This window comes from Nyctibius grandis, chromosome Z, assembly GCF_013368605.1.
Source record: "Nyctibius grandis isolate bNycGra1 chromosome Z, bNycGra1.pri, whole genome shotgun sequence".
Taxonomy (NCBI): Eukaryota; Metazoa; Chordata; class Aves; order Nyctibiiformes; family Nyctibiidae; genus Nyctibius; species Nyctibius grandis.
Genome location: NC_090695.1, coordinates 18,496,429 through 18,523,978, shown reverse-complemented (window position 1 = coordinate 18,523,978; position 27,550 = coordinate 18,496,429). Strand labels below are relative to the sequence as shown.

General features: G+C 40.9%; 1 protein-coding gene across 1 annotated transcript in view; it reads right to left on the bottom strand.

The window, feature by feature from the left end:
- Positions 1-25,602, bottom strand: part of MAP3K1 (mitogen-activated protein kinase kinase kinase 1) — a 64,980-nt gene extending 39,378 nt beyond the window's left edge. The window contains exon 1 of the mRNA XM_068423660.1: positions 25,103-25,602. Within this exon, the coding sequence (XP_068279761.1) occupies positions 25,103-25,581 (479 nt within the window). The 5' untranslated portion in view covers positions 25,582-25,602. The remainder of the gene's footprint in view (positions 1-25,102) is intronic.
- Between the last annotated feature and the right edge of the window lie 1,948 nt (positions 25,603-27,550).

Genomic DNA, 27,550 nt, shown 5'->3' with positions numbered 1-27,550 from the left:
CCTAACACATAAGCACAAAAAAGAAACTACCATTGTCTTAGAAGAGGAAGTAGTCTTACATCGCTGAAGCTACAAAGTAAGTATCTAGTATATATATACAAAAAAAAAGCATTTACTTGCTTATTGAGAGAAACGTATTCAACAGCGTTGGTTGTAAGATAAGCACCAACGGTATTTTCGGTGGTATGCATGCCAAGCACATCTGTAAGATAATTACGTGGAACACAGGAATATAGAGATATAAGTATACTTCAGGCAGAAGAGACATCTTCTCAATGACAAGATCTCTCTCTCACACACATATAAGATTCCCTTAAAAAGGGAACTTAAGAAATGGAATTACAAAGATGGACTTAAAATTTGAGTTTGGCTTTATTTGGGACTTGTTTTAAATATTTAATACTGACAATCGTCAGAAATGGAATAGAGTATTTAGTATTTTACAAGTGCACGATGTCAGATCCTTCTTTTAAACTGTCCATTTAAGCTTCTTCATCTGAAATTGACTGTCAGCATTCAAGCTCATAGGTTCTGATTTCCTGTATATTGTTGACCAGTTATGATACCAGTTACCATTTAAGACCAGTGATAGCAATTTTTCTTCAATCACATACGACCTACAACTACTCAGAACATCCTTCAGGTAGCTGACAGAATAAACCTGGGGCCCACTCAAGCTTTTCAATTAAGATAGTCAAAGCAGAACTGCCAGAAAGACTCCAAGTCATGAACCAGCAGCCAAGGAAAATTTAGTTAAGAATTGCCATGCAGTTCATTCATGCTAAAGGACCCTGAAAGGTATACATAGGAAGCTGTTATAATCACTTGTGCAGTACCCTCAAGCACTGCTTCAGCTGAGATAGCAGCACTCAGTGAAGTCCATGGCTTCAAAGAAAAACACATTAACACACAAGTGTACTTTCAGATTTTTAAATTGCTCTCCCACATAGCCCAGAAGACAAAGATTGTGTTTGTTCTGCAATACTATACACTAGGCTTTTGTGGACTACTCATGTAAGCTCATCAATGCAATCCTCAAACATCCATCTTCTGTCCACAACTGTGTTCGCCCTCTACAAATCAAGTCTGAAACTTAATGGAGCAGTTCTCTGGAATTCTGACACTATCAATAAACTTACATTAAGAAATCTAAAATAATAATACCAAGGCCCCTTCATGAATATTCCCAATATAAGAGTGCTGGGATGCTCCTACATGAAGTTCACAGTGCCTAAGTATTCATGTACAGCAATGACAAGGCTTCCTCCCTTCATCCCTGCCTCCCCACCCAAAGGAACTAATTAAAAAAAAAATTATATAAAACATGTGGTCAGGCCAGCACGAAGCATTAATGCCTGCCTGAGCTTTACAGTGAAGTGAAAGCAGTGTACTGCTTCCTTGAGACCAGAAAAAGGTACACATAAAAGAAAAATTATAACCCATGTGCCAAAATTAAAAAATTAAAATAATTGAGAACATTTTTGATAGGTTGAACAATCACTTAGTTACACATACATGTGAAAAGTTCTAGTTTTCTCAAACTTCTTATGACACCTGTTTGAGAAAGTTGCATAAACAGAAAAGAAACCTCCTACCATCCATCTGGAAGATGATATTTCCACTATTACAGGGGAGAAGCAAGGCCATATTGAAATTAAAATTACAAGGAATTAAGTTTTCTTTAGAAGTTTTCTTTAGAATGAGAAAACACAGTCACAGCAGTGTGTGACTGGCATTTAGACTCACGAAGACTGCTGTGCTCCCCTTTTCAGGGAAGAGGCACAGTTAGAGATGATATATTGTCGGCACAGAGCTAGCTACTACACGAAAGACGCAGATTTCAAACCGAAGCCTCAATTGAAAGCTTTGTTTTCTATGCTATTCGGTCCAAAATAACTACTTCCTGATGGCAATTTTTAAATTTGACTTCCTAAAGTTTAATTTATTAAGAAATATTGATGTTAGGCTATTAAGAAAAAACCCTGTGTAATTCATGTTTTAAAACCTGTCACGGATAAACACAAGATGTGACATTTTCCCTAGTTAGCTCATTAGAAAACACAAAATAAATTAAATAGATTTGTTGAATTTTAACTTGAAAAAACAAGTAAAGCCAACAACTTTATTTTTAATATTCCAACTAAAGGATATACTCCTACAACAAAAGGGAAATATAGACGTAAAGTCTACTCTATAGGCCAGAGCTGAATTAGATCATAAACCAGAAAAATCAGAAGTACTGCGGTTTTTTGCAACATAGATCAGCTCACAGCAGGCTGCAACAAAGTTCTAAAATCTTCCAATCTCCTAGCAGTATGTGACAGAGATACTAAGTTATTTTAGCATTATAATGTAGTCTTTAAAAAAAGCTGAACTGAATCCCAGGGGATGCTATCAAACTGAAGGTCATATAGAACATTTGTAAAATGTAAAATGTTAACATTTGTAAAATGTAAAAACCTCTGGAGGTTCAGAGAGATTACTGAAAATTTATTCCATGGGACAACACAGAAAAAAGTAAAAATTGCAAGTTTTTTTTTCCTTTACTAAGCAGCTTTCAAAAATTTATGAGGAATGAAAAGCAAAAAAGTTAAGTTTTTCAGAATATTCATCTGAAAGCAAACCCCCTTAAGCAAGACATCCAAATTTCATTTCTTATCACTCCCCCATCTGCCATTCCATATCCATTAAAGAAAAGCCATGTTACTGCTGCTGTGGGTTTTTCAGTTTGGTTATGGATCTAAATCTCAGCCATAAACACTTAAGCTTTATAGATTAAGATGCTTTGAAGTATGAAAAAAATACACTGAGTATTTAAAAAATAATAATCAAACAGCAAAGAGTCCATAAAATATTTACATGTAAGTAGGCTCCTGAATTTGCTGCTAGAATCCTCTTAGATCAAGTACTAACATGAGAACTAGAGTGATAACAAGCCTAGAAACATCTTAGGTAATTTAAATACCTAGGCTCTGAATAAACAGCTATATATGCCACTACAGAGGAAGAAGAGGCCAGAAGCTACCCTAAGTTGGGTAGGTAACCTGTTGAAACAGTTCCATATACCGTCCTCCCAGCAGCGATGTCAGTTTGAGGAGTTCCTGCTCCCCACCTCAATTATTCATTTCTATTCCTCCCTACTGACATGGATCTGACAAAAAAAAAAAAATCCAAATAAACAATACCACACATTTTGAAACTTGAAGTTGGAGAGGAGAAAATGGAAACTGTTGAACTGGATTTGATCTTCAATCCAATTCATAACATGGTCCTGCAACAATTTTCCAGGATGACATTTCTGCTGAACAAGCTTGTCAGTCTTTTACCACATAACAGTAAGGTCTTCCATTTTCACGGTACACATACACTGTGATACAGATTTATTCCAGTAGAGATGATACCCCACATGCAGCAATGGAATTTACCACACAGGAGACTACACAGTTTCATAGGACGAAGAAAGTTTTATTATGAAAATGAAGCTGCAGAAGTAGGAACTACAGCCCTCAAAATCTGAAGTTTCTTCTCCTTCAACCTGAATTTAGTCAGCAAGATAGCAGGGGTTATGACATGCAGCCATGAGATTAGATGTATTAGAAAGCTTAACACTCTGAAAGCAATTCATACTACTTTTTTTTTTTTGTTTTTCTGTTCAAGAGGTTACTCTCCAAAAAGAACTACTTCCTATTTATGGTATGGAGAAAATGCTACATTTTCAGGACAGATAGGAAGTATGGCAGCATGACTCGAAGATAAATACAAGAATAGTTACAGGCAACTGTAGACCCTGTGCATTCACAATGCTCCCAGCTGCATCGTCTGTCACTCCACAGGATCACCCTGTAAGAGCATCTTTATAGGACCAAACTAGAAGACCACCAAGCCCAGTATCCTATGTCAAACAGCAACTACCTGTGCATGCTGTGGTAAAACTACAGAAATAACCTCTGAGCAACTCCTCCCCACATTCACCAGCAATGCGTGGTTTCAGGGAGGAATCAGAGGAGGATGCCTCCGCATGAATTTGCCCAATTGTTTTTTGATCTGCTGTAAGCTTTCATCTGCTGGTTTGTATGTATACTGCACTCAAGAAACCAAAGGCATGTCACACGAAATGACCCAAGATGTTTCAAAAAAGTTGAGCTGACCTCAGGGAAAAAGAAAAAATGTTTACTCAGCACACCACAACACTAAAAAAACCCCAACAAACAGGCAAGATGGCAGCTGAAATTAATTGTAGTACAGAAAGTTACGTTAGATACATGTTAGAAGTAAATGCACATTGCTTATTCCAATTTATATGCCACCTTTGTGTACAAAAGGTCAGGGAAAAAAACCTGCTGTTAGAAAACAGAAAAATTGAAGGCCCGGGAATGCAGTAACATAAAAAAGAATTCCCATAAAGACATACACACACATCCCCCTTGAGCTCCCCCCTTTCTTTTAAAATCCTGTGGCATGTTTAAAAGAGTTGTAATCATCAAATCTGCTCCTGTAGATAAGTCAAAAAGCAGGAGGGTACTCAGGTACCCTCCCGAGTATTGAGAAAACTAATTGGTCCACAAAGTACAAGCTTTGCTTTCCTTATTTTTGCTTTGAATAAGTTCATCTTAAGAAGGTCTTTGACTCCTCTACGTTGAACACATTACATGTCCTTGATTGCATGTCACACTATCAGCATTAATACACAAGAGTGATACAAGAAATCCCACTGTTTCAATGTTCAGAAAAATCTTACACCAGAAATGTCATTATATGCAACTGCATTTAAAGTACAAAAACCAAATAATTCTCCCAATGCCGAGAACTACAGACTCCAATATATATTACCATGAGTTACACAGATGGCATTTCCTAGCAATATATGTAACCTACTACCTTAGTTTTCCTTAAAGCTTCTTTCCCCTTTAGGAAGAGAGATGGATGAGGAAGCAGAGAAATAATACTTAAGGTTAGGACATCCCATATTGCCATAAAACGCTTTATGTATTCATTGAGTAAGTTTCACTCAAATCAAACTGGCAGATGGAAAATCTCAAAATTACCTACTTGACCTTTTGGGGAGGGAAGAAAGAGACACCATACAACTATGGTTTCTGTTAAAACTCTAAAAGAAGCAGTCCATGCAAGCAGGCATTCAGCAAACAGATCTGTCGGTGTTACTGCATACATACAGCCCAGAAGAGGAGAGGAAGGAAGGCAAGTTACACGTCATGAAGGCTTTCCCTGGGATAACTATAGTAGCAATCAATTCTTAGAAATAAGGTCTGACTGCACCACAAGGTCTGCCTGTTAAAAAATTAATTTAAATCATACCTAAACAAATCAGAAGATGATTATCAATTGCTACAAGCTATCAAAAAAAAAAAAAAAAGAAAAAGTGTTCAGCTAAATCAGAAACACTGTGTGTTTGTTATGAAACATATTCTTAGGGATCTCGGCAGCTCTTCCTGCTCTAGGCATTGAAGTTTCTGACAAAGCGTAAGTAGTCTGTAATTTCCTGCTTTGCAAAACTATCAAAATGACTGTCACTTTTTCAACATTTAACAGGCAGACAGGAACAGATTACTGTTCTTAGATGTTGATAATGTTTCATAGCATGCTGAAAATGGTACCTCAGCTATGAAAGAAAGCTGGCAGCAGAATTTAGGACAAACAAGAACAGAAAACAACCTCAAATTCCTGAAGGCATCAACAACAAAAAGGCAATCTCTTCCCAAGGCCTTTAGTCTTGAAAGACTAAAGTCAAGAAAGATGCATTCTCATGCTCTCTCTGAAACATAAATACAAAAAGGACAGAAATTTCAACACACACAAAGTTATATTTGCCATAAGACAGATGGCATGAAGACAAAGGTAGTTACTAATGGAAGTTAAAGAAGGCTTCATAAGGACTCCTTCCCTTGCAGAAGTGGGGAATGAAAAAACATTTTGCAGAAGTCAGCTGCACACTTTCAGTTTCTCTTATCTGGCTAAGAAAAAACCATCCTCTTTCCTGTTGTAGCACGCAAAAATCTGTGAAACTCAGTTCATAGGAGGTAGAAATCTGGAAAACAAGTTATTTTTCAATTGCTGTTCTAACAGCTGAGTAAGTTTTATGAAGCAATTCCTTTTCTATGGATCATTACATTCAAAAAACCGAAATGGTTGGACAATGTAGAAATACAGCTGTTTGTTTCAACAATTATGAAGAGGGAAATGTGTGTCTTACGTGACTTTTGCACTGAATTGTTATGAATAGCACAGTACGCAGTTGACTCAATTTAAAGTACATAATAGTTAAATAAACTTAATAGGTATGATCAGCAGAGAACTGAATTTTACTACGTGATGTGTTGCAATTCATCTTCTCCTTAGACGACTTGTTCAAGTAATTAACAATTTACTATGACAGAGCTGTTAAGAACACAACAGGAAGCGTTTCGCTGGAGACCAGGACTTTGTTTCCTCGCACTGCAGAACACCCTCGCTGGGACAATTCTTTGCAGTAAGCATTTGGTCACTTTGCGTCAGGTCCACAGCAACGTCACTATCCGCTAAAGATTCAGCAGCATGAGTTAAGTTAAAAGAAAGTACAAGGCACTTGTTACCTGCAATTTATCTCAGAAGACTTACAGCAGTAGTTTTAAAAGTTCATTTAGGAGAAACAAACTCTTGTCAGCCATTTTTTTTAGATAGAGTTGTTTTACACTTCACAAAATGCAAATATTTCTCATAAAATTATTCTTTACAGCAAAAGAAATCTTGTGTCATTCACATATAATACATCTAGTCGGAAGTGGTACAGTAAAGACAACGTTAGCTAATACGAGAGATGTTACTATATAAGTAGCAGCTGGCTGTTCCATTTACAACTTACCAGCTTCAGTTTCACAGTGCATTATAGAGTAAACTAACCCATATCCTATGGATATGAAGAATCTCTTATCCATAGGACAGCATACCATACTCTGCCCTCAGTCCAGGACCCAATAAGCAAAGAGCGGTGTTCACATCTATGTAACAGCATTAATTTAAAAGCAGTGTTCTTACTGAGAAGAAAGAACAGCATGAAACCTAGGCCATGCACAAAAGTGTTGCCAACAACAAACGTAATCAATGTGTGAAACAAGTTAGTTATCTGGAGTTTTTATTTTAATTTAAATCAAGCAAAATATCTGTAGTTTTCCTCCTTTATGAAGGGCAGTAGAATTCAAATGTATGAGAACAATAAGCAAAACTGTCTATGCCTAGTTTAACACAACGCACAAGTGCCACTAGTGGTGGGGGGCAGAGGGGCATGTGGGAGGAACAGTTATCCTTGTCTGAATCTTTTTCCAGTTTCATATATTCACCAGTCAGCACAATTATAAGCAAACAAGATAATATTCCACTGTACACCCCTTCAGTGCTTCACAAATTGATTTGATCATTAAAAGCAAGGTTTCTATGTAAAACACACTGAAACATACTGTTACCTTGCCATCAGATCAAAAGACATTAGAGCTATGCTGGTATTAATGGCAGCCTCACAAATCAATCAAGCAATTCCATCTAAGCAAGGAAACAATACTAAATCTGGAAGAAAAAATACAAACAAAAAAGTCTTGAAACATCAGAGAAATCACTCCAACATCTGTATGCCCTCCTGCCCAAAAAAAAACCCAAAACCAACCTACATATTCTTTCCTTGCACTTTATTCCCTGTTTTCAAGTATCTCATAACTGACACTTGTGCCACAGAGGTACGTGTCCAAGTTTGCTGGTAAATTCCTTGCTTATTAATAGGCAATGAAATAAACTGAGGCAGGAGATTGAAGCACTGTTTTTTCCAGGAACCGATGAAAATCAGACATGACAATGATCCTTTGACACTATCCAGGCATTCTTGTGAAGTAATTCCTGATATGGGCAATTATGCTGTACTATCATAATTTTACACTATTCCTCACTCCCATGAGCTGGAACTACACTACTCAGCAATATTTCACTTGTGAAGCCAATCTATATGACAGGCTGAAAGGCATCCTTACTTCTGCTGGGTCCAAAATTTTCCCGACTGACATTGATTATGTCACTGTCTGGGAGCAAGAGAGATCTGCTTCAATTTTTTTCCCCTTTCATTTGGAATATAGCACTTCAAAGATAAAAAAAAAAGATTAAATACTAGACTGAATCTGTGGAACAGGTTTAAATTATAACTTCCATATTTGTTTCCCACTTTTTTTAACTATTACTCTTTAAAGGTGACTTGGAGATTTCTCACTTCATAGCAAATCCTGCGAGGTGTTTTTATGCTAGTGTATCTAGGACACCTTTCTAACTCACAGATGAAATGCAATGTAAATTGTTATCTGATGGAAAATTTCATACCAATCTGCAAGTTAAGATTTGTGCATCTGCAATGAAAGCAAACTGCAAAATTCTACAATTTCTCTAATTTTAAAACCTTAAGAAAATATCCCAGAAAAGAAAAAAACCTACTTCGTAGGACCTCCTTGGTAGTAGACACTATTCAAAAATATTTCATAAATGTAAGGGGTTTTAAACAACAGTATTAGACCTAGATATGAGTGTAATTAAGGAAGAAAATGTGCTTTATTTTTTAATCTATGTTTGAAATCCATCTATATAATTTTGCACCTACAACAGCTTTATTTAAATTAGCATTCCTTGAGTGTCTGTGCTTTCAGGAAGAAAGCCAAAATCAGAAATCCACCTCCCAAAATCTAGTACAGAACCTAACTACAGAAATATTTTTTCCTTAAATTCCACTTTATTCTTTAGTACAGTGAAGAACAACAAATGGAAAATACTTGAAACATACGCATACAACAAAGGCAAGCCCAGAAGAATAGGCCATAAATGACAATGCTGAACCAGCTCCAGAGTTTCAGTAAAGTCAAGACCTGTCTCTTCTCTTCTCCACATCCCACTGTCAGACACAAATCCCTACCAACACAGACTACAAGTTTTGAGGCTGGCTGAGAAATCATTTTCTCTTACAAAAGGCCCAAAAGCCTGATCATTTGCAAGGGCTGCCATTTCACTTTGGGACTAACCCAGAAGAGAGTTCCTCAGTCGCTTCACAGCACTGAATTCACCAATTGAGATACTCTTTCTGCACTGCAGTTTTAACAGGAATTTCTGAAACTAATGCATACGTTCCTGCAGCAAGTTTTTACTTCAATTTATTATCATCTCATGAAGATTCTCCAGTAGTTTTGAACACCATGATGTCCTAAAATAAGAAAGGCACTGAGTGAATCTGTGTTTTCAAGTGTGTCTTAATCTGGTTTCCGGAGCTCTTCCAGTTCGTTTTATTTCAGTGGTCTAAGGGAAGGTTAAACTAACGTTGACTGAATCTTGTATTTCTGTTCAAAACCATTTTATAATTTCTTCATACAACAACAAAATCTGGTGTATCAAAATGACGACCTTAAAAAACCTTATTGGTTTTCAAATTGGTGGATAAAAGCCAGCTAGTGTCTCTTCAAAAACATTTAACAAAAAGTACCTCAAGCAAGTTACGTATTCGAGAAAACTAAAATTTTGGCATTATTCTTGGAAGATTCTTAACCACTTCCAACTTGAAATTAATAATGTGAATAACGTTTAATATTGTGCACTCAATCCTAAAAAAGTCAGAATAAGCCACATCACTTTGAGCAAAGTAGCTGATAAACATACTCTTCTGTTAACTTGTTCCCACTGCCAGCTTCAGAAAAAGAGGGCATTACATTTCTGAAGAAGGTGAAAGACTATCAGTGACTGCTGTTCTGGATTCTTCCCCTCCCTGCCTTCAAAAAGCTTCCCAATTTATATGGAAGTATACATAGGAGCAATTTGGTCTTCTAAAAAAAATCCCAAGCCTCTCAAACCTGTTAGCAAATTTAGGCTTCACAATTAAGTAACTAATTCTATATTTCAGCTGTATTTAAAATCCAACTTCCACTTTCTGCACAAGCAATTCTAATCAAAGAGAGCACAGTAAACTGAAAACAACAGAAGATGCATTCATCTCCAGAAAACATATAAATCAAATACAAACAAGAGAAATTCAGAACTATTAACTGAAATTTAAGACATTTGAGTAACTAAAGTGGTTTTTTATATGAACATTGAGACAGAAGTATATCAATCTAGAAAGCAGCAACAGAAGACAAGAATGTGTTTTAAAACGTCAACGTTAAAAAAATGACTGAATAAGGGATATGATAGTTACTTGGAAAAAAAAAGTCTAATAATGAGAAAAATGAGATTACAACGAATAAGAATCCAAATGGATATGAAAAAAAAATAAACAAAGAAGTTGCTAGCTAGAAGTTCTGTTATGGTTTGCGATCCTATTCAAGTACCAGCATGTACTTAAGGCACAGGTGAGGCCCGACTCACCTAATCCTTTTTTGATTTTTGGATTTGATGAAGCACAATTCATTTATATTTGAACTGATTTCTTTAATTCTCTGTACACTCACGTTAAAGTATCTTCACATTGTAAAAGTCTAAACTTGCACAGCTCAAAAGAGTGTCTATCTTTGTGCCTTTATTTTTTTTCTTCCTTCTGAGGCGTTATTAGTTGCTCATTCTTTGTACCAGACTTATTAGACCAATCTACAATTTTTAAACTGACTACATTTATCTACAAGCAGCCATAACTATCTTACTCAAAATTAAGTTAAATGAAAATCAAGAGCTAATTATCTTGAAGAACATTTATTCTTATTTGGAAAGATCAAATTGTCGAATCTGCCTTACAAAGCTTTCCTCTAAAAGTTTCACAGGTGTCTTTTGCACAAACAGTCATAACTGAATCTCAGTAAGTTGCATGTTGTCCACACTTCCACAATCTATTTGAGGATTTAAAATCAGAATCCATATAAAAATCAGTCATAATATAAAGCAGAGTGCGTTTTTTTTTTAAGCAACGCATTTAAAGACAAGAAACACAAAACACAAACTAGGACTGTGACTTGAAGCAGTAATACTTACTCTAGTAATGAAATAGTCATGAAAATGTGGGAAATAAGAATGCAAGATTTCACTGAACCAACTTAAGAAAGGGAAAATTATCCCTTTTGTTACAGAGGAAATCTTTCACCCACAGGCAACCGGTAACACCTGAATCTGAAGTAATTCCCTGAGGTGCTACCAAGAAAGCTTTTACTCATCAGCTGTGGTTCAGTATATGAAAGGATAAAGCAGCAACAAGTTAAACAGGTGATTGCCAAGCAGTCTGACCAGCATGGCAGCTGTACTGGTTTATAGTCCCGCTTGTGACCACCCTACTGTGTTATGACTATGTGTTATGACTCTCCTGAATGGACTTTCAACCTTAGTTAAAAACAACTTGTGTTAACACGATATGGTAAGAAAGCTATCCCAGAATTTGTCTGATTATTACAAATTCATAATCCAATTTAATTTTCTCTACTTTGCTACACAATATAAGTTTTACTTTGAAAGAATGAAAAAAGTGGGAAAAAAATTCCACACCTCTTACAACCCTGGAAGGTGCTCTAGTTTAATGGCATTGCCACATATTAAGTGATTACAAAATGACTCTTACATCAAATCACTGCATGATAAGATGTCTCGTAAGTTTAACTACCATCACTGAAACACATTTGCAATACACCAATTTCAAGGTCAATGTAAACCATACTATTCTGACAGACCTTTACAAGACAAATGCCTAAGAAAAGAGGATGTAAAAAAGCATTTGCTTTAACACAGAGATAAGTTCCTTATAAGATTTTAATAAAATATTCAAAGATTAAGCAAACATTTGTGATCACTAAAGATATCACACTCATTTTACTTCTTACCATGAGGACTTGTATCACAGTAGCAGCCTCTCAAAAATGGGACAGTAACTGAGAGAGCAGTCTCACTTCTTTAAATAGGTGAGTGCTTTTCAAATCACTATGGAACTACAACACATATATAAAAGACGAGAAATAAAAGCTAGTTTCCAGGAAACACTGGTAGAACTATAGTTGGGGGAAAGTCTGTGTGTTAAACAAGTCATGCCCTTGTGTCTTACTAATGGACTGTTTATGGAAATACTTTTCTCAACAAGTTAATCTTATACTAGGTACTGGAAGTGACCTGACTGTGAACTAGAAGCTGCAGACTGGTGTCACCCATTGAATTCATTACTACATTAAACTGACAGGCAATCTATGACTAGGGTGATGGAGCCCCAAGTCCATGCAGATGTCAGGAAGGCAAGCCTTTGAAATGGAGTTGGAACAAGGCTAACTTCAGCCTGAACTGCACAGGACCTGTGAAGAACACACTGTGATGTAATCCTACCCTGGAAAACAAGAAGTATTTGCATAGTCAGCTTCAGTCATATTTCTAACAACAAATACTATGTGACCATTCAGATACAGGACCCAAACTGTATTTCTCTGAATGCTGCAGACAGGAAAGGTCAACACTTTCAGAAGACGGCCTTCCCATCTTCTTGCGCAATATGTCTTGGTTAAGTATTACCCAGCAGCCACGCATCTACACAAAGTTAGAAGCAAGCTGCTGTACAAATATGGTATAGCACTGTTATCAATTCTTATACCCTGACTGCCCATTCGCAGCTTCTGAAGGACAAATGTAGTTAAACTGAAAGAGTTAAACATTTTAAATCCTGTAATTATAAATTATTTCAGTGATAGCAAATTAGTATACAGTAACCCAACAAATCCTTATCAAAAGTCACCATGGCAAGAACTAGCTACACTTACCACTTCCTTTGTGAGAGCCAGCTTTATCCCCTCCCAGTTATAAAAACATGCCATTTATTTGAACATGGAAAGGGAGTAGCAGTGCTAGACCCGCATTGTCTCATTTCCCATTTCCTTTTAGGTATCAAAACGTAGGCCTTGTCACAATAAGGCTCAGAAATGCAATGAAGCAGACATTGGGCTTTCAGGAGAGAAAGTGAGATGTTGGTTCTCTAAAGTGAACTTAGAGGAGGGAGAAGGTGAGTTTACATTGTATTTTTTATTTTCCAAAAGTGATTGCAGAGAAACCTGAGGAAAGATTGGACAGATGAACTTTTACTGACAAATGCCAAAACCTTGCCCAATTATAACTACAGTGAAAACCCTGACTGCACGTATGGTTACATACTAATTTTTTGTTGCTTCAAGCAAAAAAAAAAGTTTTAAAAATTTATTGAGGGCAAAATTCATAGGCCTGCTTTGTGCCTCCAGCAAATCATAACTTTATTTGTCATCACATCTGCTGCACAAGAAAGTGTTTTGAAAACTGGAGGCAATGGTATCTTCTAACCCAGAGATTAACTGAAAATACTTAACGGAAAAAAGAGCCTGTCCTTAAGGCACCAGCTCCCATAGCACAAGCCATGTTCTCCCCACAGAGGGGAGACAGAGCACAGCTGGTCCCAACTAGTATAACCAGTAGAGCTCTTTTGCACAGACAACGTTTCACAGATCTGAAAATGCTGCAATTGCGTAAATCAGTCCTCCATCTGTTCTTGACTTTGTTCCAATGCAGTTTACCTACTTACTGGTTGTGCAAATCAGGGAGATGTGTAGCCCTTTGGCTCTACAATCAGAGAAACTTAATGTACGTTTTATACCAATGGCAATCAGAGAAGGCAAATTTGTTCAGTAGTCTTCCCCTTACAAACATTAATTGGAACAGAGCTTAATTATTTCCCAATAAACTGGAAGATGCAAACTGAGTATTTTTTCAAAATCTTATGGCTCCTTAAGTATAGCTATTTTAGCTATTTATAATTAAAAAGGTCCTAGGTATATCAAAGAAAAAAAAAAAGGAAAAAAGAAAAACAATCATATTCTTACTTTTAGACAACATTTACTGCTATATCCTTTGAGCTGGAGTTTTATTCATGACAGAAAGTCACCATTTTTAGATATTTCACAAATCAGCATGTACCAAAATACTACCAGCACGGCCTAGGCAGAAGCAACCTAAAAGTGCTAAACATATGTTAACTGAAACACATTTACATGTGGAGATTCTGTTATAACCAGAAGGTCTTGCAGTTTGTAACACATACTACACTAGCAGTTCTTGCATCCTTCTCTTTTCCCCAAGCTCTATAGGCACCTGCTGCCTGAAGATTCAGAGATGGTCCACCTCACCAACCTGCTGAGTCCCATACCAAGTTTCACGTAGCTGAGGGCCACAAGATGCACAGCACTTACCCAGTCTTTATAAGCACAACAGGTTTTATTCTAGTATTGCCCTGCTGCCAGTAGCTTGACAGAGCTGACAAGCAGAGAAGCTTCACTCAGAACCCCTACAAGAGTCACCTGTACCTCCAAGGTGGGCAGAGAAGTAATTTGGGTCCTGATTTTCCTCTGAATTGGGATTCAGGTTTTGAACGAAACACAGATTAGAGAAGTTTCACCTACTTGCTCACAAAGAACACCAACAAAGCCTGTAAGGTTCCACCATTGCATAAGGGTTTTACTAGAGGCTCACTCACAAGATTAAAAGCTGTATTTTTGTTTAAGTCCCAGCTATTTATGGTTATTTAGGTCTCAACTGCTAATGCACATGCGAGTACTTTAAAGACAGTGGAAATACTTATGCATACAGCTAAGCTGTTGCCTGGAAAGAAATACTTTAAAAAAAAAAATTGTCAATTCAGAAAAAGTCAGAGACCCATTTTGATGAAGCTCCTGTGGAACTTTGTCTACGTGGTAGAAGCTGGCAGATTTCCTACTAGTTCCCCTTGCTAGCTCCTCGGCAATTCACCCTGTGGGCTGAAAGGAAGCCAAGGGCCTAGAAGTTCTGGCTGTGCTCTCCCCTGCAGTCTTGATTCCCAGGGTCTACAAGTGGCCTGCCCTGGCACTGGACCTATATTGCCATTTGTAGTCAATTTTAAAATACAGAAATGTAACTCATACATAGCTGATTTCAAAATGCTGAAACAATTGTCGTTCCCCACTCAGCTTTGCTAAGCATCCTCACTAGTGGCAGAACTGTAAAATACTGCCACAAACATGCAGCTCAGAGCAGGTCAGAACAAGCAAACAGAAGAGCATACTAATTTTCTGCTGAGGTACTAAAAGGAATTATATACTTAAGCATATTTACCAGGACAAGATGGTTTACCATTGTACCTGAACATGCAGGAACTTAACCACATGCTTAAAAGACAAAACTGAAGGTACAGCAGCTCTGTTCCTCTTACCATATGTACACAAAACTTTTTAAAGACCTAATCTATACTTCAAAATTTTCAATGTAAATAACGTAATTTCAAGACCAAGTATAATTATACTCCAAAAGAGTGCAGAAAGTTGAACATCAAACAGTTTTACTAGTTTAATATCATTAATTAGAGAAAATAGGGGACAGATTTGGTTAAAGACAGTACCCTTCTGAGAAGTGCCAGAGTTTTGACAAAGGTTTGTGATGTTATTAGTAAACTTGTATTATACAAACTATCCTAAGAGCAACAGCCAAGGAAAGTTACTGACACTGATGTATTTTGTACAGACAGTAAATATTTGAGTAAGATGCCATCAAGACCTTTCTCACAGACATCTCAGGGCAACTTTAAGCTCAAAGCCTTCCAACATTTTTTTTTTTCCTTCAGAAAGGGAAGTCCACCTTCCACTGCAGGAAAAAAAAAAAACAGAATTTGCAGGAGAGTTTCGGAGTGCAGTCTGCAAACCCTGTCTTCTCTTCTTTCATGGATAGAAAAAAGCTCAGCCTGAGAAATTCTTTGGGGTTGAAATGATGAGCACCCCAGGTACAAGGAAACACTTCATATTTATTTTACTGATCTGCTGCTTTCGAAACCTTTCCCCCATGTTTTACATTCCCAAGAGAGTCACTTGGACCCATACGGCTTTGAAGTAGCTATACAAGGCAAAAACTTCCTTTTTAAGAATTGAATCCTTCACTACCAACAATATGTCTGGAATAACCATTTTGAATGGAAGCATGCTGACCTGCAGCAGAAGCCAAAAGCAATGGTCAGGCATTACACTGCTGCAACTCTAAATTGTCCTGTATCACCTAAGCCAAACACTTTGCCAATCATTAATATTTCCCCTCACTCAGCTTGCTGAGGGTATCAGTGTATGTTGGTATACAATACTGCACACATCCTTACACAAAAGTACCTTACAACTTTGCACAGATGGAAGATGTCTTAGTTTACTCCAAACTATTTTATTACTTGGTTCCCTGATGGGGATTATCTGCCTTCTTCCCACAAAAAAGGCAGTCTGACCATCAGCCTGCATGTCAGTCTTCACAGTGAGAGAAACCAAACAGATCAGTCAATCTTTTCTGTATCAGTTTGGCACAACTCACGTCTAAAATGACAACCCTGACGATGATCTGCATTGCTCTCTGCCGGAGATCTGCACGGCTTAAGGAGTTTCATTTCATGCCTTCTTGTACACAAGGCTGGCTGTGGGGGCGGGCAGGGACTCCTTCTCCTCCCTCTTCCTGTAATACCAGCTCAAAACAAATACAGAGAACAATCTGCACGTCTTTAAGGCCTCTTCCCCATGTACCCGTGCTCTTCCTCCCAACGGTCTCTGGGAGGGATAAGAAACATGCAGTTGCAACTCAGAGCAAATTCTTGTCAGGGCAAGAGACTGAGAGTTCCAGATAATTTTAGGAAGATGTTTGAAGGAGGTGTGAACAAGGCTGTGTGGAGCAGAACGTACCGGTGCAGGAGACCCCGGCCCTAACCTTGGCGGTTCAAAGAGAAGGCTCATTCTGCTGGTTACAGTGACCTTGCCAGAAGCCAGCGGCCACCACTGCAGGGCAGGCACTGAAGAGCCTGGCTGTGTCTGCTGGGCGGTATAGAAGAACCAGTTTCCACACTTACCGTGGAAAATCTAATAGAAACCCCAGTGCCCAGGTGCTTCTTAAAGGCTGGTGCATCCCATGTGCCTGCAGAGATCAGGAAGCCTACTGTATTGAGCAGTTCATTACAAATAAAGGCAGAACTTACAGTTAAAATTAATGTCTGTTATATATTTACAGACGAGCTAATTTTCTGGAATGACATGCAGACATTATTGAAATAGCTTTTTAAAAATAAACTTATGCATGTTAATATAGTTTTAAGAGAAATTCTATCCAGCTCCACCCCATTTAAAAACCAGCTGTTCACATTTCCATTTCAAGTCTGAATTAGCTAAGAACTTTACACAACTACAGGAGCCATCACCTATGTTTTATTTATATGAATAATCCAACAAAATTAATAAGCAATATGGATCCTTAATGTGGGAGATCCTTTCCAAACTTTTAAGAACACATTAGCACTGTTTCAGTGAGCTTCCATGCTAGTCACAACTGCAATATTTTCCTACATTAAGCAAACAAGTCTTTAGTCATAGGCTAGGCATCTGTAGAGGGATTTACTTCACTGAAATAACAAACATTTCAGATGTATTTTATGGGAACATTTAAGATACTGATTACATATCTGGTGGTAAAGTTAAAATCTGCAACAAGAAATTGAAAGGAGTATTAGTTCATACCTGGCAACTCTTCAGTCTAACATGGAAGAAGTAAAAAAAAAAAGTGTAAAATACTGATAAATTGAGAAAACCGTCACTGACTACACATGAAATTTCAAAGTCCATATTCAGCAACGAGAAATTAAGGTATAATAATTCAAAGCAATAAGAATATTGTCTTAACCATGTCAAAAAACAAACACTTGCCTGCTACAATGTATTACTATGACAAGCTCAATAAACTCTACATGAAATGCAAACTGGAGGTCACTGCAAGTTTCACCACACATTTCAGATATTTGCATTTTGTATGCCTCTCCAGATGCAGAACAGTTAAATATTACCTGAAGGTAATGGGGAGACCCTATTTTCCACTGAGCTTTGAATCTCCCTTTTTAAAGAATACAAAGAATTATTAAATAAAATTCTGCAGACATTTATTGGCAGTAGAATTGAAGGCAATACTGGCAATTTGTTTAAAAAAAACAAAACTGTTTCTCAATTTGGTATTATTACAAATCAGATTTTTTTCCAACACTTAAAATATTTACAACAAGCCCTTTCAGTATCTGAAAGGAATAATCCTGAAGATAGAAGCATGATCATCATACAGTACATACAAAAAGTCCTCAAGGTGTAAGAAGGTATTTGAGATAAATAACCAGTGAAACGAAATGCATACACAAAGGCCAAAACAAGGAGTATTAGTTGCATACATTTGAAGGTTAACTATCAGCTCACAAAAGGACCTGATCATCATTGCTGACAGCTGAGCAAAGATTCATTGCAGTTTGCTCAAAAGCAAGATGCCTGGATGCTCAAGAAGAGGATGGAAAAGAGCTCAGAAAACAAGATGCAAGATGTGGTCAGATGTCAGTGTGGCCTAGCAAATGCAACTCATTTTTCCAGCACTCTACTCCCACCTTCCACAGTGACCCTGGGTAAGTGACAAGGAGCAGCAGTATCAACAGCAGTGTGAAATCTATTGATAGGAAACACTAGGGAAGAATTGAAGTCACCTGGCATAGTAAGTATATTAGCAGCCATTCCACTACAAATTAGAATATTAGGACAAGAGAGATGAGAACTAACAGTATTATGTTATATTCCCATGAATTATGTGAAAAGTTTACACTTCAGGGACACGAAATATATGTATGGAGGCAGTGTGAAACAAAGATAGAGTGGCTTGAATTCCAGTTTAATCTCATGGCAGAGAAACAAGAATATTCAATGACATTCTAAGTTTAAAGGAAAAAAAAACACTTTTTGCAAACACCTTCATATCCTTAGTCATCAGATGCTGAGCACTATCAAAAAATCGGACATTTCTGAGCAAAATTGAGAGGGACTGATGTCTCTATCAGCTTTTATTAAGACAATTTGAAAAGTATTTCATCAGTTTCCAGACAGAAGGTAAAGATTTCCCAATTTCAAATGACTCTTAAGTATCAAGTAAACAGAGCTGCTGTTTTTCCAGGACATTTTTCAGCCAAGATCCAACAAAACTGTTCTTAAAAAAAACCCCAAAAAACAACAACAACAAAAAAAAACACGGAAAAAACCCCAAACAAACAAACAAAAACAAAAAACCCACAAAACCCAACCAAACAAAAAAACCCAACAAAACCCCACAAACCAAGAAACAAAAAAAAAACCCCAATCATATCTCATTGGAAAAAAATAATCAAGACTATTCACCACCAAGCAGGATTCTCCAGTTCTGCAGCAGGGTGAGACAGGAAATCAGAAGCGTCCTGCAGGCAACAGACTCAGCCGCCAGATAAAGATAAAAAGGGAGGGAAGCAACAGAAAGCAACTTTCCACTTAACCACGTTCTCCCAGTCACCTAGAGACGAGTAATAAAGCCCTCTTAATGGCTTTCTGTCCACTTTGCCTCAAGCAAAAGAATGAACTGTAATTCTAGAGTTCTAAGTGAGACCAGAGCAGATAAAAAGTAAAATAAGACAACCCTCAGGTCTTTGCAGAGAATCCTCCGAGAACACCGAGATTAGCATTAGAAACTCAGAACTCAAACCAGATCCTGTGGTCTTATCACCACTGCTGCTGAAAACTAGCTTTACAAGTTTGTTTAAAGAACAGCTACACAGCAATGTATAATTTCTATTTTAAACAAGCTCAAGCCAAGTTTCACCAATACTGGAAGCCAGGGAAAGCCAACAGAAGCGTTCCCACAGCCACCCCACCCCAGCCGCTTGTTTCCAACTCCCGCCTCATCCGCTCCTGCACCAGGATAAACTTTCGCACAGCTGCACCATTACCTTCACTCCAACTTCATACGACAACAAATGCATTAGCACAGTAAAAGATCTCGTGAAGTTCAAATCCATCACACAGAATGAAAAACTGATCTTCAAACCTTGTACTCCACGTGTTCGACCTTTGGGTAAGGCACAATTGCACATGTCTACACACAGGTATTGCACTGAGCAGTACTTAGACTCCACTGAGTGACAGTGGAGACTGAACCTTTAGTATCGCTAAATCCAATGAGACAGAAAGGTCCAGATTAGTTAGTTACAATCTATTTACCTTGCATAGGAACAAAGAAACTGCCATACCAGATCAGACCATTTAAGCAGAACCCTACCACTTGCAATAACTAAGAGTGATAAAAATCAGACACAGCAGAGGGTGAGCCTCTTCCAAAAGTACTCTCAAGCCACAGAGCACAGAAGAAGTAGGAAGTGAATTTTCTCTCACAGTAGTATCCAGCTCAAACTGGAAGCAGAAACTTTGGTGGCTTATTTAAGTAGACAGTTAAAAATATCCAGCATTATGGACTTGGTTAAAAAACACAACATTACATTTTACCGTAGCTAAGAATAGCCAAGGTCAATAATAAACTATATTTTTTTACCTTAGCTACATTTTGACAACACAGACAGAGAAAGTTATCATCATTTCAGTTGGGGAAAAAAAAAAAAAAAGGCAAGTCAAACCTTGGCCACGCTGTGCTTTCACTGTACATGCTCTCCCTCCGTTCCTACCCCACTGCCCCAGGCCAGTGCTCTGTTAAAGCATTCATGCCCTCCTTTGAAAGTCAAAGGTGCTACAAATCGCTAAGCAGAGCTAGAACTGATGAGCTTTTACTAGGACACTTGTACATACAGGCAAAACTTCAGTTTCACTGTGTATCTTTGGTGTCTCTAGCAGGCATCAAACAGCAACTGCAGAAGATAGAGTGTAAATATCTATCTACAAAGGCTGTCTTGCACCTGAACTATCTGACAAGTCTGCCATATCTAGCATATACATTTTCAAATTCACAGAATCACAGAATCAACCAGGTTGGAAGAGACCTCAGGGATCATCGAGTCCAACCGCTGCCCTTTCACCACCCTGTCAACTAGACCACGGCACTAAGTGCCATGTCCAGTCTTTTCTTAAACACATCCAGAGACGGTGACTCCACCACCTCCCTGGGCAGCCCATTCCAATGTCTAATAACCCTTTCTGTAAAGAAATTCTTCTTGATGTCCAACCTGAACCTCCCCTGGCGAAGCTTGAGGCTGTGTCCTCTTGTCCTATCGCTAGTTGCCCGGGAGAAGAGGCCAACTCCCACTTCACTACAACCTCCCTTCAGGTAGTTGTAGACTGCAATAAGGTCACCCCGGAGCCTCCTCTTCTCCAGGCTAAACAACCCCAGCTCCCTCAGCCATTCCTCGTAGGTCAGACACTCCAGACCCTTCACCAGCTTGGTCGCCCTCCTCTGGACTCGCTCCAACACATCAACATCTTTCTTGAAGTGCGGGGCCCAGAACTGAACACAGTACTCAAGATGCAGCCCCACCAGTGCCGAGTACAGAGGGACGATCACTTCCCTAGACCGGCTGGCTACACTATTCCTAATAGAGGCCAGGATGCCATTGGCCTTCTTGGCCACCTGGGCACCCTGCTGGCTCATGTTTAGCCGGCTGTCGATCAGCACCCCCAGGTCTCTTTCCACCAGGCCACTTTCTAACCACTCTTCCCCCAGCCTGTAGCGCTGCATGGGGTTGTTGTGGCCGAAGTGTAAGACCTGGCACTTGTTCTTGTTGAACCTCATGCCGTTGGTCTCGGCCCATCTACCTAACCTGTCCAAATCCCTCTGAAGGGCCTTCCTACTCTCCAGCAGATCGACACTCCCACCCAGCTTGGTGTCATCTGCAAATTTACTGAGGGTGCACTCAATCCCTACGTCTAGATCATCTATAAAGATATTGAACAGCACCGGCCCCAGAACTGAGCCCTGGGGAACACCGCTAGTGACCGGCCGCCAGCTGGACTTTGCCCCATTCACCACCACTCTCTGGGCTCGGCCAGCCAGCCAGTTTTTAACCCATTTAAGAGCCCACCCATCCAAGCCCCGGGCAGCCAGTTTGTCCAGGAGGATGCTGTGGGAGACAGTGTCGAATGCCTTACTGAAGTCTAGATAGACTACATCCACAACTACATTCAAACACTTAATTTTCACACAAGTCACATACTACATGGTTACTGTATGCAGCGGAGATGAATTGCAGCATATTCTGCTTTTCATTTTTATACAAACATGGTTATGGCAGTATAATTAATCCTGTACTTGGGGGTAATAAATCACCTACAGCAATTTCAGACACAAATAAATATCACTTAAAATGTCTGAATGTTTTAAAAGAATATTGTTAAGGTCACAGAGAAGGAGGTGCATTTTGCCTTCATGGATTTCCCTCAAGTTACAAGAAACCATTCCACAGTTACCACTGAACTCACTGTTTGGATCTTTTTATATAAACCAAATCAATACACTGTCAGTATAGATACGGGATAAGAGGTCTGAAGTGCTTTATGTTGAAGATGCATTTTGTAGTAAAACAACTTCCTCCTCCTCCAGCGATATAAAAAGATAGCTTACAATGTTCACAGCTTTTAGTGAAAATATTTGCTTTACTGCCATGACAAGCAGAATGCTTACAAGATTAAAGAAAAAAGGTAATATTTACATTCAGGACTGAACATCAGAGTCAATTTCGCTACTCAGCTTCATTCGAGCCTCATGCAGGTCTTCCAGCATAAACAGAAAAAAAAGAAAGTAACTGTAATACCAAAGAGGCTGATAGGGGGACTTTGGAGCAAGTACTGTTATCTTTTAACTAACAGTAGATCCTTACAGAAAAGTACAACTACCGTATTTAAAAACAGAATAGGAAACCTCCACATAATACATTGTTTTGATTATGTCCTTCAGTTTGCCTCTTAAAAAATGTCTGGGCAACAGCTGCATGCACAAGTTTAATGTGTAACACGCTGTTACTCACATACAAATTAACCTCCCTCCTTTGGCTAGAACAAGTCAATTAATATTACAATAAGGGCAGAGAGATGTTTTAAATTCTTGATATGGCCTGATGTTTTAAATTCTTGATATGGCCTGATAAAGTAGTACTTTGTCTAACATCTGTTTACTGGTAACACACTATACAGAATTACTGAAATACTCTACATGAGCATTTATAGGATATTTCTGAAGAACAATCACTATTCATGTTGCCATGTATTTTCAACTGTACTTATGACAAATTCAAAGTAGACTATCTCACTAAAATACTGAAGAGAAAAGCAATTGGCATTTAGTATATTCTATGATCTGTTAACATTCCTAGTCAAATGTCAGACAGCATTTAGGAGAAGGGTTTTAACTTGTAGACACACTCAAAACACTGACTTGTCCAAATGCAGGTATTTAAAAGTGAGCAAAACTGTCCATGTGAAAGGAAAAAATTCCACAGCTGCTCTGTCATTGCTGCTGTAGGACTGACCAGCAAGGGTGGACTCAGTGTTTCAGCATCAATGCGACATATATTGACCTTCCTGAACCTCTAATATCAAGCCTAACTCCCATTTGCTATCACCATGAGGCTCCGAGTTGTTTTAAACATGTTCTGACACCAATTCTTTATTTTCCTTGAAAGCCATGAAACTGATTAGAATCCTATTACGAGATACACTACATTATAATTTTGTTACTTGATAAAGACAAAGGTGGTACTAAGATTCATAAAAAGACAAGTTACTCGCTAAAATTCATACATTATTTTCCCCTGCCAAAACACTTAAGATTTCCCACTAATCCTTCTGTAAGTAGAGGCATTTCTTATCTGTTACGACCACACTGTATCAAGTATTTTTAGTGCCCTAAAAATAGACCAAAATCCATCTGAATTGCTGAGAATTCATATAAACAGGACATTGGTCTAGAAGACAGTTCTTATTACAGTAGTCCCAAGATAAGTCAACCTTTAAAAAATATCCTTGAGGTTTAACTGACACAAAACACAACTGAAAAGAATACACGAGTCATGTGTCCAAACTGGAACTAATTTCTTATGAGGTTTAAATAATTAGCCAGACAAACTGTAAGGCAGCACTAAAACAGGTCCTTGGATGTTAATACTAATTCCTTAAACTACACGGTCCACATCATACAAAACCTCACAAGAAATCCGTATGAAATTGTCAACTGCACACCAAAATTACACCGTCACTACCTGCAGTGCCTTCCCAGACACATACCAGTTAGACCCAGGAAGCGCATGTTAAAGCTGAAATGTGCTCTGAAGTACTTAAACTGCTTCACCATGGACATGAGTTCGCTTTCATCCTGAATACTTCTACACACGTCAAATATGGGCAGTTCTATAAAACCTCAAGAAAAGGGAATTATCAAATAATACATACAGAAGGCAAATATGGGCTATAAATACCAGGGCACTAAATGAAACCACTAAAATGTATCACCTAGATTAAACCACCACAAAATTACTTTCTCTTGGAAAAAGAGACGAGGACATTTACGTTCGAAAGCCTTTCCCCCCCCCGCCCTTTACTAAGAATTAAATCAGTTCTGCAATATCACTATGCTGCAAATTGGAACTAGACTTCGGAAAAGTCCTTTTTAAAAAAAAACCAAAACCGCTCAGTTTTGTGAAGCAAACTGCTAGGACAGCGCAGGAAGCGGTGAGGTGCCCGGCGAGCACCCGAAGCCGCAGCACAGCCGCCGCCTGAAGCGCGGCGCAGCCCGCGCCCTGCCCCGCCGCCGCCGAGCCGCGGGCAGAGACAACGCGCTCCGCTCGCCCCGAGACCCCACGGCTGGCACGTCCGGCCCCCGCCACCACCCCGGGCTCACACTTCAAAGCCTTTCGGGACTCCGGCACAAGTTAAACACAAAAGCACCCCCCGCAAACACACACACCACCCGCCGCGGCTCGGCCCCCTCGCAGCCCGACCCGCACCTCCGGCGCCGGCTGCCGGCCCCCCGCAGCTGACAGCTGCGGGCGGCCGGCGGGGCATCCCGGCCCGGCAGCCACCCCTCCCTCATCCACGCACCAGGTGCCCCCGCACCCCGGCAGAAGACGGCGGGCGAGGGCTGCCCACCGCAACCCAGCCCTCCGCTCCGTGGGCAGCTCCCGCCACCCCCGCATCCGCTGCCGGCCCGCGGCCAGGCGGCGGCCAGGCGCCCGCGGGGTGAAACGGGGGCCCGGAGCTCACCCCGAGCCCTCCCCGCGGAAACAGCCCCACCACTGCCGCTGTCACCCGCCGCCGCCCGGGGTCGAGCCATGCTCACCCCCCAGACCCCGGCGCCCCCTCACCTCGCGGGGGGGGACGGCTCCATCCTCCGCTTCGCGGCGGGGTCGGTCCCGGCCGGGCTCCCCGCCGGCAGCGTCTCCAGGAGCTCGGCGCAGCGGCTGGGGGAGGCAGCCGGGCTGGCGGGGCTGGACCGCGGCGGCCCAGGCAGGTAGTGGAGCAGCAGCGTCTCGGGGGGTTCCGGCGAGGAGGAGGAGGAGGCGGCAGGGGCGGCGGCGAGGAAGAGGGGCGCCTCGGGCAGCCGGTCCAGCTCCACGCTCCGCACTTTGCGCAGCTGCTTCCGTCTCCAGTCAGAGCGCTGCTCCCGGCAGACGCTGCCGCCGCCGCCCGCCTCCCGCAGCAGCCCCCCGCCGCTGCCGGCGCCGCTCCCCGCGACCGCGCCGCCCTTCAGGTTCCCGCAGGCGGCGGCAGCGGCGGCCGCGTCCGCGCCGCTGCCCGAGGACAATCCCGAGGACGACGCGCGACTCCCCGCCGCCGCCGCCATTTTCTCTGGCGGGTCACATCGGGCTCCCACACATCGGGGGAAGCCAGCACTCCGACCCACTGCGGAAATAGCGCTGCCTGCGCAAACGGCGTAAGGAGGGGGCGGGAGGCGGGCACGGATTGGTGGCGGCGGGCGGGGCGGGGCCTGTAGGTGCGGCGGGGCGGGGCCTGTAGGTGCGGGCGGGGCGCGGCCGCACCCCGCCCCGCCCGCCCTCGCGCAGGTGTTGGCGGGTGGAGGGAGCCGCGCCCGCTTGTCAGGGGCAGGGGCTGGCCGGGCCCAGCTGCCCGCGGATGGGTTGGGCCGGGCCGGGCCGGACCGCACCGCGCCCGGGAGCCGGCGGAGGCGCCGGGTGGGGAGGGCGTCCCTGCCCCCACGAGGCCCTTCCTGCATGTGGGAGAGCAGAGAGGGCTCCGGCGGCCCCGGGGCGTGGGGCTGCGGCGCGGGCCAGCTACCGCCCTGTGAGGAGCGGAGGCGCGGTGAAGCCCTTCCCGAAACTCAGGCCGGGTTCGCGCTCCAGCTCGCAGCACCCCGCCTGTGCGCCCCCTCTCCCCAGCACCCCCAAAACTTCCCCAGGCGACGTCCGCCCCGGGAGGGCGCCGAGGAGGGAGCAAAATGCCTGTGCTGCAGCCAGCCGCCGGGAAATCGCTGCTGTGCCCGAGCTTACCTGCTCATCCCTCTCTGCGATTAGTACGAAATTCAATGCGCATCTTTGCTTGCAGCCTTCACGCGTCCTTCTCTGGGCTGCCCTCACTTGCCAGGTGCCGCTTCACCCGTCCTCGGATGCTTTTCCATGTCTGTAACTACTTAGAAGCGTTAATGTCTTGTCGGAGCACACCCTTTTCCATGTGCTTACGTTCGCACATCTAGTTCAGATTATGGCCTGCCACATGTACCTACCGCTGCGGCTGTTTCCCAAGAGGCTGGGAGAGGGCAGAAAGGCAGGAGACATCACATGACCAGAACCTTGGGGAGGTCCAAGTAAAATTTACTCTTGGTCTAGATTTCCACTCGACCACAATTGGGTGGTTTTGCTTTCAGCCTCTGAGCTGCAGAGAAGGGACTTAAAATTCTGCAAGAACAGAAGAGCGTACGTAGTTGTCAGAAAGGTGCTGTTTTGCGGCTGTTAAACAAGCCTGCCTATTTGAATGCTGATTTAATCTGAGAAGAGGAAAGGAAAATTAAATGTCGCTATGCACACCAGGTTGTTTTCAGGGTGGTGTGAATTTGGATACAGTAGAAGTCACAGTACAAAGCACTTTTTTTTAGCTGCATGTCTTAGGCTTATTTCTCAGAAGTTACAATGTATCCTCCAACATTAACTAAGCTTCTCAACAATAATTATTAGTATGGTCACTTTGGTGGGATCAGATTTGATCTGAAGCACTGGTTGAATGTGAAGTAACTCCTAACAGAAGCAGGTTCTTTCTTGCCTTACATGTATGTGATCAGATGCTGACTTAAATGTAGAGTCTTCACTGAAGGATGTGACGAACAGATTAGAAGAGGTCCTTCCCTCTACACTGGCAAGAACAAAAGCCCAAGGAGACTGTTCCAAATGGTACTCCATATAATTGCAGAATAGTATCAGTATGCACATGACCTCAAGGTCATACTACATGAATCACTTAGGTGGCTTCTCAAAATGCCACACTGTAACTACCCTTATGAATGTTTCTCAATGAAGGATGCTGTGAGGAAGTCAGTTGCATTCATTGTCATCTTGTACGTTGGGTACCTTTGGGATAACCAGGTCATCTAAATATCCTCTTGTAACGTGCAACTCAGGGATGTAGATTTAAAGAGAAATTAATTCTGAATTCCATAAAGATAGTATTTGACACTTATTTAAAACCTCTACTATAAATTAGGAACAGTTTTCTGGTAGATTCCTAAACTAAGCCTTATTGTCGAAGTGAGCATGTTACTAAATACAGGGAAGAACACAGTGAAGTATGTGCTTTGTAGAAGT